Source organism: Lethenteron reissneri, chromosome 53, assembly GCF_015708825.2.
Source record: "Lethenteron reissneri isolate LAM-NWPU_2019-01 chromosome 53, ASM1570882v1, whole genome shotgun sequence".
Classification (NCBI taxonomy): domain Eukaryota; kingdom Metazoa; phylum Chordata; class Hyperoartia; order Petromyzontiformes; family Petromyzontidae; genus Lethenteron; species Lethenteron reissneri.
In genome coordinates this window covers 5139895-5156719 of record NC_083831.1, presented here as the reverse complement: position 1 = coordinate 5156719, position 16825 = coordinate 5139895, and the positions used below count along the sequence as shown (strand labels likewise).

Genomic DNA, 16825 nt, shown 5'->3' with positions numbered 1-16825 from the left:
TATTTATGATTAAAGTTTGGGTTGCCGCGGTATAATGTTTCGCCATGAGACGATCCGATATCAAAATCTCAACGCGGCCGTCATCGCCGTATAGTGCCAATGACGTCAGTTACTCCGTAAAACATCAACAGAGCATTAACATAACGGGTAACAGCTGTGTGTGTGTTTATGGAGATCTTCTTTCAGAAGCGAGCTGCCTATCACAAATGATAGCTCAACGAAGTGGCTTATCACGTGGAAATGTATAGCAGACAAACACTCTTAACGCGTCTTTCTAAATGTGGAGAGAAAACCCGGAGGAGCCGGAGAAGAATCCACGTGACCGCGGGGAGAGAGACACGCAAACTCCAAATATACAATCGTTAGGGTCAAGATCGAACCCACAACCTCCTGCATACCAGGCGTGGGAGTTAACATCTCCTAGCCACCGTAGCGCACCAATTATTTCATAAGGGGAAAAAAGAGCTGATACAAATGCTACAAGAAAGCGAATCGCTGCGTGACGACATGATTGTGCATCGTACAACGTGTCTCAGGAGTGGCCGTGTCACAGCAAGCCGAGATCACAACCACGCATCTCCCTGCGCATCTCCACTGGGATGCTGAGCAGCCAGTGGTGGAAATTCCACATTCTCATGGCAGGACATAGAAATTAAATTGTACCGAAGCCAGTACAGTCATCTCAATTATCTGCCGCAATGAGGTGGGAGTTAACGGTGGCCCTGATAAAAAAAGAGACAGATAATTAATTAATGCAAGACATTTCAGTTAGGATAGAAATTAGCAGCAGAGGAAGCACGTGCATGTGGCCAGGGTAGCAGCGGAGAGAGCAAGTGAACACGGGCAGGGTAGCAGCGGAGAGAGCAAGTGAACACGGGCAGGGTAGCAGTGGAGAAAGCACGTACACATGGGCAGGGCAGCAGCGGAGAGAGCACGTACACACGGGGAGTGTCGGCATTGGATGCGCCGTCTGTGTGTTTGTTTCGCTTCCTGGATGAACGCGTTCACTCGCCCGACCCGTGGGGAGCCACGCGGGTCGCTCACTCCGCCGACCCTCGACGAGTGAGGAGCAGTGGGTGTAGCCAGGCACCCGGTGCCACTCTCGTCTGTGACCCCCCCCCCCGCCCACGGTGCAGATGCACCGCCAACGCACTCAGCTGCTACGCCGCTGCAGCCAGCTCCGCGTCTAATCGGCGCTCGGTGTGAGCCACCCACGGTCCGCCTGCAAGGCGGACTTCACGCATGCCCCAGAATCCTGCTTTCATCCTCCGGCCCAGGGAGGGTGGGAGGTGTGATGGGGGAAGGGGGGGGAGGGGTCCATCGTGTGCAGTGAGCCAGGCTACAGGAATCCACCACACATCCACTTGTACACACACACACGCGCGTGTGTGTGTGTGTGTGTACATTGCACTCCTTTCGCGGCGTACTTGGCCAGCCCTGCTAATCGGGGGGTGTGTGGAGTCTGTTTGTTCTCCCCACTGTTGAGGTGCATGGGGTTTCCTTCAGGGTCCTCCGGTTTCCATAGCTGAACAGAACATCCAAGTTTGAGTGGCATTAACTGAAACTACGACACGATGTGTACTTACCAGGTGAGGCCCACTGAGCTGCAGCTCTTCTTTCAGGAGGGACCTGGCCACAAACGATAGCTCAGTCAGTCCCAGAAGGCCGTGGGGCCGATGGGATGTGTAAAACGAATACTTAAATGTTAGAAATGTTGGGAGACAAATCTGGGAAGGAGGTATTTCGTCTGCGTATGTATTATGCAAGGGAGGATTGGGGTTAATGTAAAAGCAGTGCCGGTTCTGTGGACGAATAAGTGTCGATGGATGGATGCATGGGCAGATAGAAACACATCAGGGGGGGGGGCTGTGTTGACAGCGAGGCACTGGCACTCAAAAGCGCACGCGCCACATCCGTCAGGAACGCTGCCCTGCCACGGGAGGTGAGTGCACAGCGCTATAAATCCTTTCACCTGAGACGGTTCCAGCGAGACAGGTAATAGGAACAAGACAACATAAAGCATTCTTGCATCGAATCGTGACGACTTATCGTATCGGCGGGTGTAAGGGGAGTGATGTTATTACTACTATCTCACTACCTTTTTGTATTGTACCAGCTGTGTAGCTCTTTTTCAGAATCGACCTGGCCACACAAATGATCGCTCAACGACGTGGATTATCACCATGTGGAAATCTATAGCAGCAAAATACTCGAAATGCACGTTGATTCTAAATGTGGAGGGAAAAACCGAAGGACCCGGAGAAAAATCCACATGACCACCGGGAGAATATGCAAACTCCCAATACACAGCAGGCTTCAGGATCAGAATAAAACCCACGACCTCCTGTATACCAGAAGAGGTAATTAACATCTCCTGGCCACCGTGGCTAGGAGATGTTAACTACCTCGCCTGGCATACAGGAGATCGTTCGATCCCGACTCGGACGCCTGCTGCTGTATATTTGGAGTTTGCGTGTCTCTCTCTCTCTCTCCCCGTGGTCACGTGCCTTTTTCTCCTGGTCTTCTGGTTTTTCCCTCCATATTTAGAATGAATGTGCATTTTTTGCTGCTATAAATTTCCACGTGATAAGCCACTTCGTTGAGCTATCATTTCTGATAGCTCAGTGGGCCTTACCTGGTAAAATAAAAAAATAGTTTGGTATTATTTATATATATATTTTAAAGATTTATTTAACTTTCCTATACTTTGCACTCGTATCGTTGTTTTTGTACTGTTTGTTGTTGGAATGTTCTGACCCCGTGCTCCTACTGGACATCTTTGAAAAAAAGAGCTGCATAGCTCACCGGATTCCTCCAGTCGAGTATTTGGTTGCTGCTATAAATGTCCACGTGACGATGAGCCACTTGCTGGAGCTATTATTTGTGATAGCCAGGTCACTTCTGATAACTCGCTGGGCCTGAGCTGGGAAAATAAATGAAGTGGTTTTAGTTGTAACCATTGGCCCCTCCAGCGGCGGCTCGGCAGTGCGGGCACGGCCCCCACCGTAGGCCCCAAGGCCCGCACTCTCGATGTCTCCTGCCTCTGTGTTACTCACTCTCAGCCTGCTGCTGCTGCTCGTGCCGTTGCAGAGCGGCGTGTGGGCGCTGTGCGACGGCGGAGGTGGCGGTGGAGAAGGAAGCGTCACGGCCAGGCAGCCGAGTCCGCCCTCTTACCCGGGCCAGAAGCCGGAAGCGGTGGTGCATGCCATGAAGGTACCCGCGGACGGTACATAGCCCCACCACGACCTACCTGCCTTCTATACTTGTACACGAGTTTTGCCACGAGAGAGAGAGAAAGTAACAAAAACGAACAATTGAGTGTGTGCGTGTGTGTACACGTGTGCGTACGAGTGTGCGTGTATGTACGAGTGTGTGAGCGTGTACATGAGCGTGCGTGAGTACGAGAGTGTGTACACACGCGTGACTGCGTGAGTGTGCGTGTGTGTACATGTGTGTCGGCGTGTACGCGAGTGCGTGCGTGACTACGGCTGTGTGTACAAGTACACAAGCAGGTGCATGCGAAGGTTTGCGGTGCACGGGGCCGACACAAGGGTACGAGGATGCCATGGCATGGTGTGACACTCTGGAATGGTGTGGCTGGTGGCACGGTGCCACGGTGCGGCATGGTGATGTGGTGGCACGGTGGCACGGTGGTGCGATATGGCACCGTGTGGCGTGGCTTGCCGCGTGGTGCGGCAACGTGTGGTGTGTTGTGGAGTGCCGCAGAGTGGCGTGTTGTGTTGTCGCGCGGTGTGGCTTGTCGCGTGTTGCGTTATGACGTGGCACGAAGCGTTGTGGCTTCACGTGGCATGGCGCGTTACGATTTGTCGTGATGTGCCGTGGTATCGTAGGTTCAATCCCGACCCTGATGCCTGCTGTATATTTGCAGTTTCCATGTCTCTCTACCCCTGTGGTCGTGTGGATTTTTCTCCGGATCCTCCAGTTTTTCCCTCCACATTTAGAAACACGCGTTTCAAGTCTTTGGCTGCTGTAAATGTCCACATGATGACAAGCCACTTCGTTGAGCTTCATTTGTGGCTGGCCCACTCACCGGTCTACAAAGAGCGACAGAGCTCAGTGGGGTTTACCTGGGAAATAAATAAATAATAGTGCCGTTCCGGTATAAGGTGGGGTGGTGTGTTGCGGTGTGACTTTGCAGTGAGACGTGGAGTGTTGCGGTTTGACGTGGAGTGGCATCACGCTTGGCGTGGGCCTGCTGTGTTGTGGGCCTGCTGTGTTGTGGGCCTGCTGTGTTGTGGGCCTGCTGTGTTGTGGGCCTGCTGTGTTGGGTGCAGCCCGTTCTCCTCTAACGCCACGTGTTGTTTTCACAACGCGAATTGGATACAACGCGATGAATGTACTAGGGAACACATTTTTACAACGCGAATGTGACTTTGATATAACGCGATCGAGTGAACGGAACTACGTCGCAGCGTGAGTAGGAATCAGCGGTCGTACGACGGCCTCGGCGCCGCATCATCGCACGAGGCAGTGGGATGCTGCTGGATACTTCTAGACGCTACCCACGCACCTCGGTGTTTGTTCGGCCTGCGTAGGCATCTCACGTGTTATCGCGGACCGTGCTTTACCCCTACATTGTGTATTATTTATTATGACGCGATTTTTACTTAAAATAAAAGCAGAGCGCGATGGAATCACCGATGCCTGCCGTTATTGGCCAATCAAAGGAAGGTTGGCCTGGAACACGACGAACTCCATCTAAACATTGATTGCCAATCAATCGCCATTCTCAAGATGGCTGCCCCTATCAACTCTGAGCGACTGCAGGATCTATGGAGCAGAATCGATACGATTGACCTCGATTAATGATCCACAATACCTTGCATGCGGGCAAGGACACGCCGGCCCACCTCTTGTATGGGGGGGGGGAGGCAAATCTTCGACCGGTCATTTAGTGGGCTGTCCGATTGCATCGCTCTGTCAGAGCGCCGCCGCTACACGGCGCGCCTCCTCTGTCCCGTGGTTACAACTCGTTGTGATTGCCGCAGGCAGCTGCTGCTTGTGAGGGCACGGCGTGACTCACAGACACGCTCGTTTACCGTCGCTACATGGGCGCCCGCTTCCCCTAGACAAACATAAAATTAGCGCTGCAGTCAAACCTCTTACACCTCTGGCGGTAAGTAATTCCGCTAAACAGATATTTAAAGCGCCGACGAAGCATGCGATGATGTGGTAATTGCCTCTTTTCACACGTTAATTTGTTTTTGCGTGGTTGCTTGCATTAGAGTCAACGCCGCGTACCATATGAGTGGTGATAATAATAACAATAGCACGATAGCACTTCCAGTACATTTAATTTTGGTATTCGTGCAATTCTCATGGCTCAGGGCTGTCGTGAAGGTGCCGGTGTTTCACAGCTGGATGGTTGCTCCGTGGAATCCCGCTTGAGTCGTCTGCGGTGACGTTTTTCTAATGTGACAAATTTGGGCACACAAGGGTCTCACTCGCTTGGAATGATCGTCACGAGATCTTTAGTGTCACGGGATCAATGATCATCACGAGATCTTTAGTGTCACGTGATCTTTAGCGTCACAGGAACTTTAGCGTCATGGGATTTTTAGCATCACGTGATCTTTAGCGTCACGGGATCTTTAAATGCCGATGGCGCGTCGTCATTTACGGCTAACACAAAGACACTGCATCATTAACCGGGGCGGCCTGCCGGAGCCGCACCAGCTGAGCGCGCGTCGTGTTCCACGGCCAATGGTTGGCGTGTCGGCCACCGCCAACGTCATCACCACTGCGCCTGGCACCCAGGAACTTTGCGATTATATTTTAGTTGGTTTGATACGTACGAGCCAGGACTCACTCTTCCTACATTCCACTCTCAATTACTAGAAACTATTAAACTGAACTACATTTTTATTTGACCAAGTAAGGCCCACTGGGCTGAAGAGCTCTCTTTCAAAAGCGACCTGGCTATCACAAATGATTGCCCAATGAAGTGGCTCATCGTGTGGAAATCTGTCGAAGCCAAATGCTCCAAGCGTATGGTGATGTTGATTCTAAATGTGGAGGGAAAAACTGGAGGTCCCGGAAAAAAACCAACGCTAAGACAGGGAGAACATGCAAACTCCAAATATACAGCAGCAGGCGTCAAGGTTGGGATCGAACCCACGACCTCCTGTATACCAGGCGGAATAGTTAACATCTCCCGGCCACCGTGGCCCCCATTACCCCCATTACCACGATTACTCGGGGTAATGGGGCGCAGGGGGCAGGGGGAGGACAGGGTGTGGGCCCCAAAAAAACACGAAAAAAACTAAACCGATAACGCAAAACTTGTCTAGATTCGGGTCTGAAACAAACCAGCAGGGCGTGCCGGCTCCTCACCGCACCCATGATGACGTGACCGCCCGTGACCACGTGACCACGTGCCCCCCGTGACCACGTGCCCCCCTTGCCCCCCGTGAGCACGTGCCGCCCGTGACCACGTGCCCCCCGTGACCACGTGCCCCCCTTGCCCCCCGTGAGCACGTGCCGCCCGTGACCACGTGCCCCCCGTGACCACGTGCCCCCCTTGCCCCCCGTGAGCACGTGCCGCCCGTGACCACGTGCCCCCCGTGACCACGTGCCGCCCGTGACCACGTGACCGCGTGCCGCCCACAGGTGCTGGAGGTGCACGAGAAGCTGGAGAGGCGGGCGCAGGCGCGGGAGCGAGACATGAGCGAGAAGGAGAAGGCCATCGTGCGCGAGATGTGTAACGTACGTCGCCCCCCCACACCCCCTGCCACCCCCCCCACACCCCCCTGCCACCCCGCCCCCCACACCCCCTTGACACCCCCCACCCTGACCCCCCAGACCCCCCTCCCCACATGGAGACGCGGGGAGAGGCAACGAGGTGCCATAGGGAGACAGTCGGATACTGGGACATGAGAATCTGTATGTATACTCCAGTAGGGACGGGTCAGAACGCTGCGTGTGTCCACGCCGTGTCTGTGTGTGTCCACGTCGTGTCTGCGTGTGTCCACGCCGTGTCTGTGTCTCCACCAGTGGCGGCTGGTGATATTTATTTTTGGGGGGGCGCATTTTTTTATTTTATTGAGGGGGGGAAATAAATATAAAGCAGTACCAAAAACCATTTTGACTACTTGAATATAAATTTTGATGATCTTTATTTACATTTCAGACCAAAAGAAGTACCAAAAAGCATGTTTCCTACTTGAACATAAATGTTTCTCTTTTATATACATTTCAGACCAAAGTACCAAAAAGCATGTTTCCTACTTGAACATAAAAACGTTAGTTTCATGCTATTATCAATATGGCTGCGGCTACTTTCATGACGTTTGCATTTGTCAGAGAGATGTTTGAGGTCTCTTACCCCCGTCGTTGTCCACAAAACTTCAGTGCCGACACTTTGAAATAAAAGACAGGGAAAACAAAAAAGAGAATTGCTAACATCACATCCAGCCAGCCACCTCCGTTTCTCATAACAAGCGCGGGTGAAGCTTCGTGTGTAGCTTCGTCCTCTGTCACTGGCCTGCTGCTGGATTTGTAAATCGGGTTGGTCCGGTCCGAGATCCTTTATCTTTTTTATTTCTTCCAGCGAAAGCCTTGTGAAAGGGTTTTTTTGTAAATAAATTACAGAATTTGGATGAACTGCTGCCATTGTTTACACAAAAAATTTGATCAGCCTAGCAAGTGTCAAAGTGGTGTCGCCTGCGCACTCGCAGTAGTGGCCCAGAGCGTAAATTTGAATGACAGGTGACGAGAACCAATCAGATTGGATAAAATAACATGTATCCAATTCTGATTGGCCAGGGACGCAACGACTTGCGCCCCGAGGAGAATCTTTAAGAAACCAATTAGAGACCAGCTTCAGGTCACATGCTGTCCGAAAATTTAAAGTCTCACATAGACATCCATTTGTCCGGCGCCCCGCATGAAACACATTGAAAAACATAGAAAATAGTTGACCGATTAAAGCCAGTTTTTATTAAATGCTGATGCTTTTCTTACTACCAGCCGGCACATCGTATGAAAAAAATATTTTATTTATGTATTTTTATATAAATTTTGCATATGTATATTTCTTGAATATTGATGGGGGCAGCGCCCCTGCGCCCTCTATTGACGAGCCGCCACTGGTCTCCACGCCGTGTCTGTGTCCACGTCGTGTCTGTGTGTGTCCACGCCGTGTCTGTGTGTGTCCACGTCGTGTCTGTGTGTGTCCACGCCGTGTCTGTGTGTGTCCAAGCCGTGTCTGTGTGTGTCCACGTCGTGTCTGTGTGTGTCTGTGTGTGTCCACGCCGTGTCTGTGTGTGTCCACGCCGTGCCTGTGTGTGTCCACGCCGTGTCTGTGTGTGCCACGCCGTGTCTGTGTGTGCCACGTGGTGTCTGTGTCTCCACGCCGTGTCTGTGTCTCCACACCGTGTCTGTGTCCACGCCGTGTCTGTGTCCACGCCGTGTCTGTGTCCACGCCGTGTCTGCGTGTGTCTACGCGTGTCTGTGTGTGTCCACGTCGTGTCTGCGTGTGTCTGTGTGTGTCCACGCCGTGTCTGCGTGTGTCTGCGTGTGTCTACGCGTGTCTGTGTGTGTCCACGTCGTGTCTGCGTGTGTCTGTGTGTGTCCACGCCGTGTCTGCGTGTGTCTACGCGTGTCTGTGTGTGTCCACGTCATGTCTGTGTCCACGCCGTGTCTGCGTGTGTCCACGCCGTGTCTGTGTGTGCCACGCCGTGTCTGTGTGTGCCACGTGGTGTCTGTGTCTCCACGCCGTGTCTGTGTCTCCACACCGTGTCTGTGTCCACGCCGTGTCTGTGTCCACGCCGTGTCTGCGTGTGTCTACGCGTGTCTGTGTGTGTCCACGTCGTGTCTGCGTGTGTCTGTGTGTGTCCACGCCGTGTCTGCGTGTGTCTGCGTGTGTCTACGCGTGTCTGTGTGTGTCCACGTCGTGTCTGCGTGTGTCTGTGTGTATCCACGCCGTGTCTGCGTGTGTCTACGCGTGTCTGTGTGTGTCCACGTCGTGTCTGTGTCCACGCCGTGTCTGCGTGTGTCCACGCCGTGTCTGTGTGTGTCCACGCCGTGTCTGTGTGTGTCCACGCCGCGAGGGGGAAGGACGACAAACTGAACACAAGAAGCAGTTGTAGAGGAATGAGTTTTGAATCTACGTGCTCAACGTGTTGGGGATTCACGACATGCCAATGTAGAAAGTGAGTTTTGGATCCACGCGGTTCTAAAGTGCCGAGCTCCAAGGGGACCTTGGTCGGGGCGGCCTCTCGCCCACCCACCACTCGGTGGAGGCGCCGTCCACATCCCGCAGAGAGTCGTGGGTTCGAGCCGGTGCCGTTTGACGATCGGATTAATCGACGTCCCTGGTGAGGGGGGTGGGGGGGGGTACGTGAGAGGGCATTTAGGGCGGAGGCGGCTAGTGGGGGGGGTGGGTGCTGAGTGGCTTAAACGCCACGGGGGGTATGGGGGGGGGAGGGGGGGTTCACAGTCAATGACAAACCCCCTTGTCCGTGGGCCACGAGACGGGGGTGTGGGGTGCGTGCGTGTGTGCGCGTGTGTGTGTGCGTGTGTGCGTGCGTGTGTGCGTGCGTGTGCGATCCGAAGGGCGAATCTTGGTGCTACCCACTCGCTCGCCCACTCACAGGACTACAAAGACAAAGATCCCCCGTGTAGCCCCTAACAGACAGTCGGGGAAAGTGCTGTTAGCGAGCACCAATGAAGGCCGGCACGGCACACGAGGGGGCCGGTGGCCAGCACCGCGCCCGGCCGCCTTTGTCTTCCCAGTGGCGATGTTTACACACCGCACCTGGTCATTTGAGACTGAATCGACCAATGGGAGGCCCAGAACCGGTTCAGATAATCGTCACTGGTGTTGACCGTGAGCGGGAATCGAATCCGGGTCGGCAGGTTCAGTGCGCTAACCGCTACACTACCGCTCCCCACACACGCACACACACGCACACTCACGCACACACACGCACACTCACGCACACTCACGCACTCACGCACACACACGCACTCACGCACACACACGCACACACTCACGCACACACACGCACACACTCACGCACACACTCACGCACACACTCACGCACACACACGCACTCACGCACACACACGCACACACTCACGCACACACACGCACTCACACACACACGCACACACGCACTCACGTGCACACACACACACGCACACACCACGACCGCCCCCCTTCCTCTGTCTCCTCTCCTCCGCCAGGTGGTTTGGCGGAAACTGGGGGACACCTCGGGCCCCCCACCACCGGCGCGGCCGCCCCCACCGCACTACCCGGGCCCCGTGTGAAGCCGTGGGGGTACCCCCCCACCCCACCCCCACCAGCAGCAGCAGCAGCCTGGAAGCGTCACCTCGCGTCAATGGGGGGGTGGGGCACCAGGGCTGGGAGTCGAGCTTGGGATGGGGACCTTGAGGGGGGGGTGCGCGGAGGGCAAAGACGTCGTCGTGTTTAGAGTCTCGTGGGGGACGAGGCTCCTGCTACATTTTCGTTTGAACAGAGTCGCCGAGCGGTCAGCAACAAGGAGCACTGCCACTGTAGTAATCGCGAGGAGTTGGGAACGCGCTCCTTGAACCGAGCGAGGAGGTCGTTGTTGTGAGAGATGAGTGGGGGACGGAGAAGAGACGATGGTGGTGGGTGGAGGAGGGAACTCTACACAGTGGAGCAGTACGAGAGGACACGCAGACAGAAGTGAGGTGACCTGCAGTGTGGGGAGTGAGAGGGTGGGTGAGCGAGTGGGTGGGTGAGTGCATAGGCGAGTGTGTGTGTTGTTGTGACCTGCAGCAGGGTGGTATTGAATGAACGTGCGATGTGGACGCAGTGAAACGAGGCAGCCAGCGAGGTCCACGGGAGCAAGAACCGCGTAGTCGTAGCAGCGATAGAAGAGTGATCAGGAAGCGACCTGCGAGCGAGCGAGCCCCGGATCGCCGCAACTGCTTCTTCACGACGGCCTGCGAGGTCGGAACTGGGCCCGAGCGCCCGAGGGGTGACACGTGGGGACGCGTTGGACGAATGTTAGACACGGCGCGCATGTTCGCGTCACGCGGGAGAGAGAGAGCGGAGTATCCAGAGAAAACCAACGAGGGGGAGGTCATGCTGGACAGCTGGACAGCTGGACAGCCTTGCTGCCTGGAGGGGTGTCCGGACGGGTGCTCCGACCCGCCTGCTGGACTGCCACCTCGTGGCCACCTCTTCCACGGCCCCGCGGCTCGTTGGGGAGTTCGGCAAAATCTCGTGGCGTTCGGCCCGCGTCGTCGCGGGCGGTGCCGCCACGGGGTCCCGGCCAGCGGAGAGAGCGGAGCGACGAGGTGGAGGTGGCGTCCAGTGCTTTTAGAGGAAGACTAAAGACAAAGATCCCCCGTGTAGCCTTAACACACTGTTGGGGCAAGTGCGGTTAGCGAGTAGCGCCTACGGAGGCCGTCACGGCACACGAGGGGGGGGGAGGGGGCATCACGCCCGGCCGCCTTTGTCTCCCAACGACGATGTTTACGCATTGCACCGGGTACTCGTGTTGAGGCTGAGTCGACCTAGGGGAGATACTGGTCACCGGTGTTGGTTGCCGTGAGCGGGAATCGACTTGGAGGGAGACTGGCCCGCCTGCCCAGGCGAGCGGCTCTGCACGCGAGGCTGCTGGCGCCACGGGAGCCGCCACCGATGATGCCGCAGCAGCCGGACAGACGGACAGACAGCGCCCGGCGCAATTCCGCAGTCGCCACTCGGCATCGTGTCATCGCCGGCACCGGCAACTGCGATAGAGCGCAGCTCAACACGATTGCGGCAGCAGCTATCGGCACAAATCGATTCCTGTCACCCGAGCACGGACGCCAATACCGACCCGGGCAGGTGGCAACCCTCGTGTGTAAGTGAGCGACTTGGCAAATTAATGTGAGTATTAATAGGTGAGCGGGTGGGTGAGTTACCGAGTGACTTGGAAAATGAATGGGTGCTTTAATGAATGAGTGGGTGGGTGAGTGGCCGGGTGGTATGGTTGCCACGTGTTCCACAGTCGTCCAAACCCGGGCGTATTTATCGGTTAGCATGAGAGGTCGATGATCCAACCTGTACCGTCAACCGCAATTCAGTAACAGTCCGGCACGATTCGGGTACCAGATCTTGGCACGAATAAAAGTCCCACCCGAACCCAGACAGGTGGCCGTGTGGCCGTGTGGCCACCCTCTGCGGGACATCGCTGAGACTCTCACCGCCCGCGTGTGGCGTAGCGACAAGAGAAGAGCCCTGGGGGGGTGGGGGGGGCAGGGCCGTCCATAGAAGGGGGGCTGCGGGGCCCGGGGCAAACCCCACACCGCGTGGGCCCCCTGACGCCTTCCCACTAAGCCGGAAGTATTACATCTGGCACCGTGACGTTAAAGCGCCCCCCCCCCCCATGCACGGGGCCCGGGGCGGTCTCCCCGACTCGCCGTGTGCCCCGGGCACGGCTCTTGTGTGCGCCCGTTGGGATGCGCTTGCAGTCGGGGGCTTGAGCAATCTGTTGCCCGCGCGTGTTTTAATTATCTGCGTTGTGCTAATTGCCTGTCCACGCTAATTGATGAGGTCATGATGATGATGATCCATGCATGAGCCGACAACTCCCGTCTCTACCAAAAACCTCACCTGTTCCCGCCCGCGGTTATGTAAATATTGACACGCGCGCACACATTACACAACAACAACAACCGCCATTCACCACATAGCGATGGTGGCATCACCACGGCACTTGTGCCAGTCTCGCTGCCGGCAGCAAGAAGTCACGGGACGAGCCTCGGGTGCCGCAGGTTCACCGGACGAGTCGACTGGCACGCACAAGCGTGCCCCCCCCCCCACCAGCGTGCCCCCCACCAGCGTGCCCCCCCCCCACCAGCGTGCCCCCCCCCCCCACCAGCGTGCCCCCCCCCCCCAATTCGCCCTGTGTGTGCTGAGCCGCCCGACCGCTCGTTGTGTGCGAGCCTCTCTTCTTACACCCCTCGGGTGCGTCCTTTACGAATCATCGCGAGCAGCGGCGAAGATGGTGGTGGCGGTAAAGGCGATGATAGTGGAGGCGATGGTGGTGGTGGAGGCGATGGTGGTGGTGGAGGCGATGGTGGTGGTGGAGGCGATGGCGGTGGTGGTGGTGGAGGCGGCGGCGGTGGTGGTGGAGGTGGTGGTGGAGGCGGTGGTGGTGGTGGAGGCGATGGCGGTGGTGGTGGTGGAGGCGGCGGTGGTGGTGGAGGCGGCGGTGGTGGTGGAGGCGGCGGTGGTGGTGGAGGCGACGGTGGTGGTGGAGGCGGCGGTGGAGGTGGTGGTGGAGGCGATGGTGGTGGTTGAGGCGGTGGTGGAGGCGGCGGTGGTGGTGGAGGCGGCGCTGGTGGTGGAGGCGATGGTGGTGGTGGAGGCGGCGGTGGTGGTGGAGGCGGCGGTGGTTGTGGAGGCGGCGGTGGTGGTGGAGGCGGCGGTGGTGGTGGAGGCGGCGGTGGTGGTGGAGGCGATGGTGGTGGTGGTGGAGGCGATGGTGGTGGTGGTGGAGGCGATGGTGGTGGTGGAGGCGGCGGTGGTGGTGGAGGCGGCGGTGGTGGTGGAGGCGGCGGTGGTGGTGGAGGCGGCGGTGGTGGTGGAGGCGGCGGTGGTGGTGGAGCGGCGGTGGTGGTGGAGGCGGCGGTGGTGGTGGAGGCGATGGTGGTGGAGGCGGTGCTGGTGGTGGTGGTGGAGGCAGTGGTGGTGGAGGCGGTGCTGGTGGTGGAGGCGGCGGTGGTGGTGGAGGCGATGGTGGTGGTGGTGGTGGAGGCGGTGGTGGTGGTGGAGGCGGTGGTGGTGGAGGCGGTGGTGGTGGTGGAGGCGGTGGTGGTGGAGGCGATGGCGGTGGTGGTGGAGGCGGCGGTGGTGGTGGAGGCGGCGGCGGTGGTGGTGGAGGCGATGGCGGTGGTGGTGGAGGCGATGGCGGTGGTGGTGGAGGCGGCGCTGGTGGTGGTGGAGGCGATGGTGGTGGAGGCGATGGCGGTGGTGGTGGAGGCGGCGGTGGTGGTGGAGGCGGCGGTGGTGGTGGAGGCGATGGCGGTGGTGGTGGAGGCGGTGGTGGTGGTGGAGGCGATGGTGGTGGAGGCGATGGTGGAGGCGGCGGTGGTGGTGGTGGTGGTGGAGGCGATGGAGGCGGTGGTGGTGGTGGTGGCTGAGAGTGGAGGAGCTCCATTCTCTGGGTCGTGTTGCTCATTATCCAGCTCCGGTTTGACGGTGGGGGGGCATCAGCCGAGCGACGTTTTCTTTTCGCGCCTTCGATTTGCACGGGTGGCTGCGTACGGTGCGAAAGAAGTTCATGCATCTTTGCATTTCCCGTTTGGATGTTGTCTGGCCTGTCTATTCACTCACAATTACGTTAATTCACATCACACACGCATAGATACACACACACACGCATAGATACACACGCACACGCATAGATACACACACACATAGATACACACACACGCATAGATACACACATACACGCATATATACACACACAAATACACAAATACAAACACAAAAGAACACCCCGTATAGCCGACACAGACTCCATGCCGGGGTGGGTGGCCAGCACCACGCCCGACCGCCTTTGTCTCCCTGGTGACGATGTTTTACACCCCGCACCGGGTACCCATTCGAGGCTGAGTCGACCTAGGAGATGCCCAGTACCGGCTCAGATAATCATCACTGATTGTCGGTGCTGGCTGCGAGTCGGAATCGCGAACTCAGGTCGCTGGGTTCGTCGCCCGGTGTGCTAACCGTTGCGCCACCGCTCCCCGCAACAACAACCACCGCCCTTCGCCACTAAGCGGCGGTGACGTCACCACAGTGATTGTGCCAGGCTAGGTGCACACACGCATCGTGCACATATGCAAGTACACACGTAACAAGGACAAAGATCCCCCGTTTAGCCTGCACAGACTGTTGGGGCAAGTGGTGTTAGCGAGCGCCTATGAAGGCCGGCACGGTGCACAAGGGGGTAGGGTGGCCAACACCACGGCCGGCCGCCTTGTCTCCCTGTAGTGGCGATGTTTACACACCGCACCAGGTCCTCATTTGAGGCTGAGTTGACCCTAGGGGATACTCAGACACGTAACGTACACATCCTGACACACAGCTGTACAATGTGTTTTTTTTTATTAAGTGGCATGAAATGATCTATCAGTGCGCCTCCGGGAACATCCAGTCACAACACAGGGTCTGTTTGAATCGCAAACTGAGAACACGGAACACAGTGAGTGCTTCTGTGTTTACCTGGGAAGAGCCTCGCAAAATCTCGGGGCTGACTTCAAAAAAGGACACTCGCATGGGATGTTTGTTCAATTCCTCGGTGCGGCGTCAAATCTATTTATTATTTCTCGTCGAAAGGACTTGGAAGTGACAGGAGGTAATCCCACCGCGTACGACGAGAGGAGGGGGCGAACAACACCGAACTCACGTGGCGTGGGGGAACCCGTTCGCTCTGCTGCCTCTCGCCGGGCATTCAGTGGCGGGTCAGCCCACGCCGATTTGTGACCACGTGGAGCGACGACCAACCACGTGAGCGTGACGTCACTGCAGGGGCAGTCTGAACTTTTTGACCCCGACCCGACCTGACGGGTAACGAGCTGACCAGACCTTGCAACTCGCCCTCACGCGGTTTCATTTGACCTCCAACCCGACCTCATCCAGTATAAGTTGATCCACAAACCCACCTCACCCGGTTACATTTGACCTCCAACTCGACCTGACCCGGTTTAATTTGACCTCCATCCGGACCAGAACCCACAGGCCAATAGTTGGCGTCTGTGCGGGGACGCTTTGTTGTGTTGGCAGTGTTCAAAGCACTCAACCCAGGAGGTGCCTGCGCCCACAGCGCCACTTTCCGTAAAACATTTCACCGCCCAACGACGACCACGGGTGGGGCTCGGTCATTGTGAGCCCCGGTTCGAACCAAATCCCGCGTGGACACTGAGGAGCGGAGCCTGCGGATGGCGTGGAATGACAAAGTGTGACCGCTTGATTTGACAAGAGGAGAAGAATGTGATGATGATGATGGTGATAGTGATGCATCGAAACTCCGTTAAATAAAGGATATAGAATTTTGTACAACCACGTGACCAAGCGTGTGTCCATGACCCCCACGACTGCGCAGGGGACGAGGTTTGGGTCGGGCTTTGGCGTGAACTGCAAATGTGGGGAGCAAGCGGCGGATCGGTGCCAGGAAGTTGCGGGTGGTGCTCGCGTGAGGGTCGGATTGGAGAGTGTAGTTAGGGGTAGGAAGGGCAGTGTGTGTGGTGGTGTAGTTAGGAGTAGGAAGGGCAGTGTGTGTGGTGGTGTAATTAGGGGCCGTCCATAAATGACGTCACGCAATTTTGGACGATTTTTTTACCCCCCCCCCCCCCTTCGTCACACGGCGTCACAAAAAGTCAGACCCCCCCCCTCAAATATGACGTCACAAAGCTCTGCCCTCCCCCCCCCAAAATAAACCATACTTCAAATCGCTTTAAACTATTGTCATTGTAGTGCGTATTTAATGTGGCGCTGCACTCTGATGTTGTAGGAGAAAACATTTATTAAAAAGTATATTTAATTAAGTAGAACGTGTTGTCTATATTTATTTAAAGTTGCGCATTTTGATGTGACGTCACATTTCTCACCCCACCCCCCCCCCCCCCTCGTCACACATCGTCACAAATGTCTGCCCCCCCCCCCCCCACCAGGTGCGTGACGTCATTTATGTACGGCCCTTAGGGATACGGCTCGTGTTTGATGAGTGTGGTGAGGTGGAGGGCGACTGTCTGTGGCGAGTGTGGTGAGAGGCACAAAGCCTTGTCAACATTCGCTCTGCACGTGCCCCCCCCAGCTGCT

General features: G+C 56.6%; 1 protein-coding gene across 3 annotated transcripts in view; it reads left to right on the top strand.

Annotated features, from left to right (window-relative positions):
- Window positions 1–12829, top strand: part of LOC133356306 (coiled-coil domain-containing protein 85C-A-like) — a 75709-nt gene extending 62880 nt beyond the window's left edge. Inside the window, exons 4-6 of one of the 3 annotated variants that reach the window (XM_061573755.1) lie at window positions 3091–3213; window positions 6631–6726; window positions 10210–12829. In XM_061573755.1, the coding sequence (XP_061429739.1) occupies window positions 3091–3213; window positions 6631–6726; window positions 10210–10293 (303 nt within the window). In that variant the 3' untranslated portion in view covers window positions 10294–12829. Of the gene's footprint in view, window positions 1–3090; window positions 3227–6630; window positions 6727–10209 lie in introns of all 3 variants that reach the window. The other 2 variants (XM_061573756.1, XM_061573757.1) reach the window with 2 other exon arrangements.
- Window positions 12830–16825: the final 3996 nt, after the last annotated feature.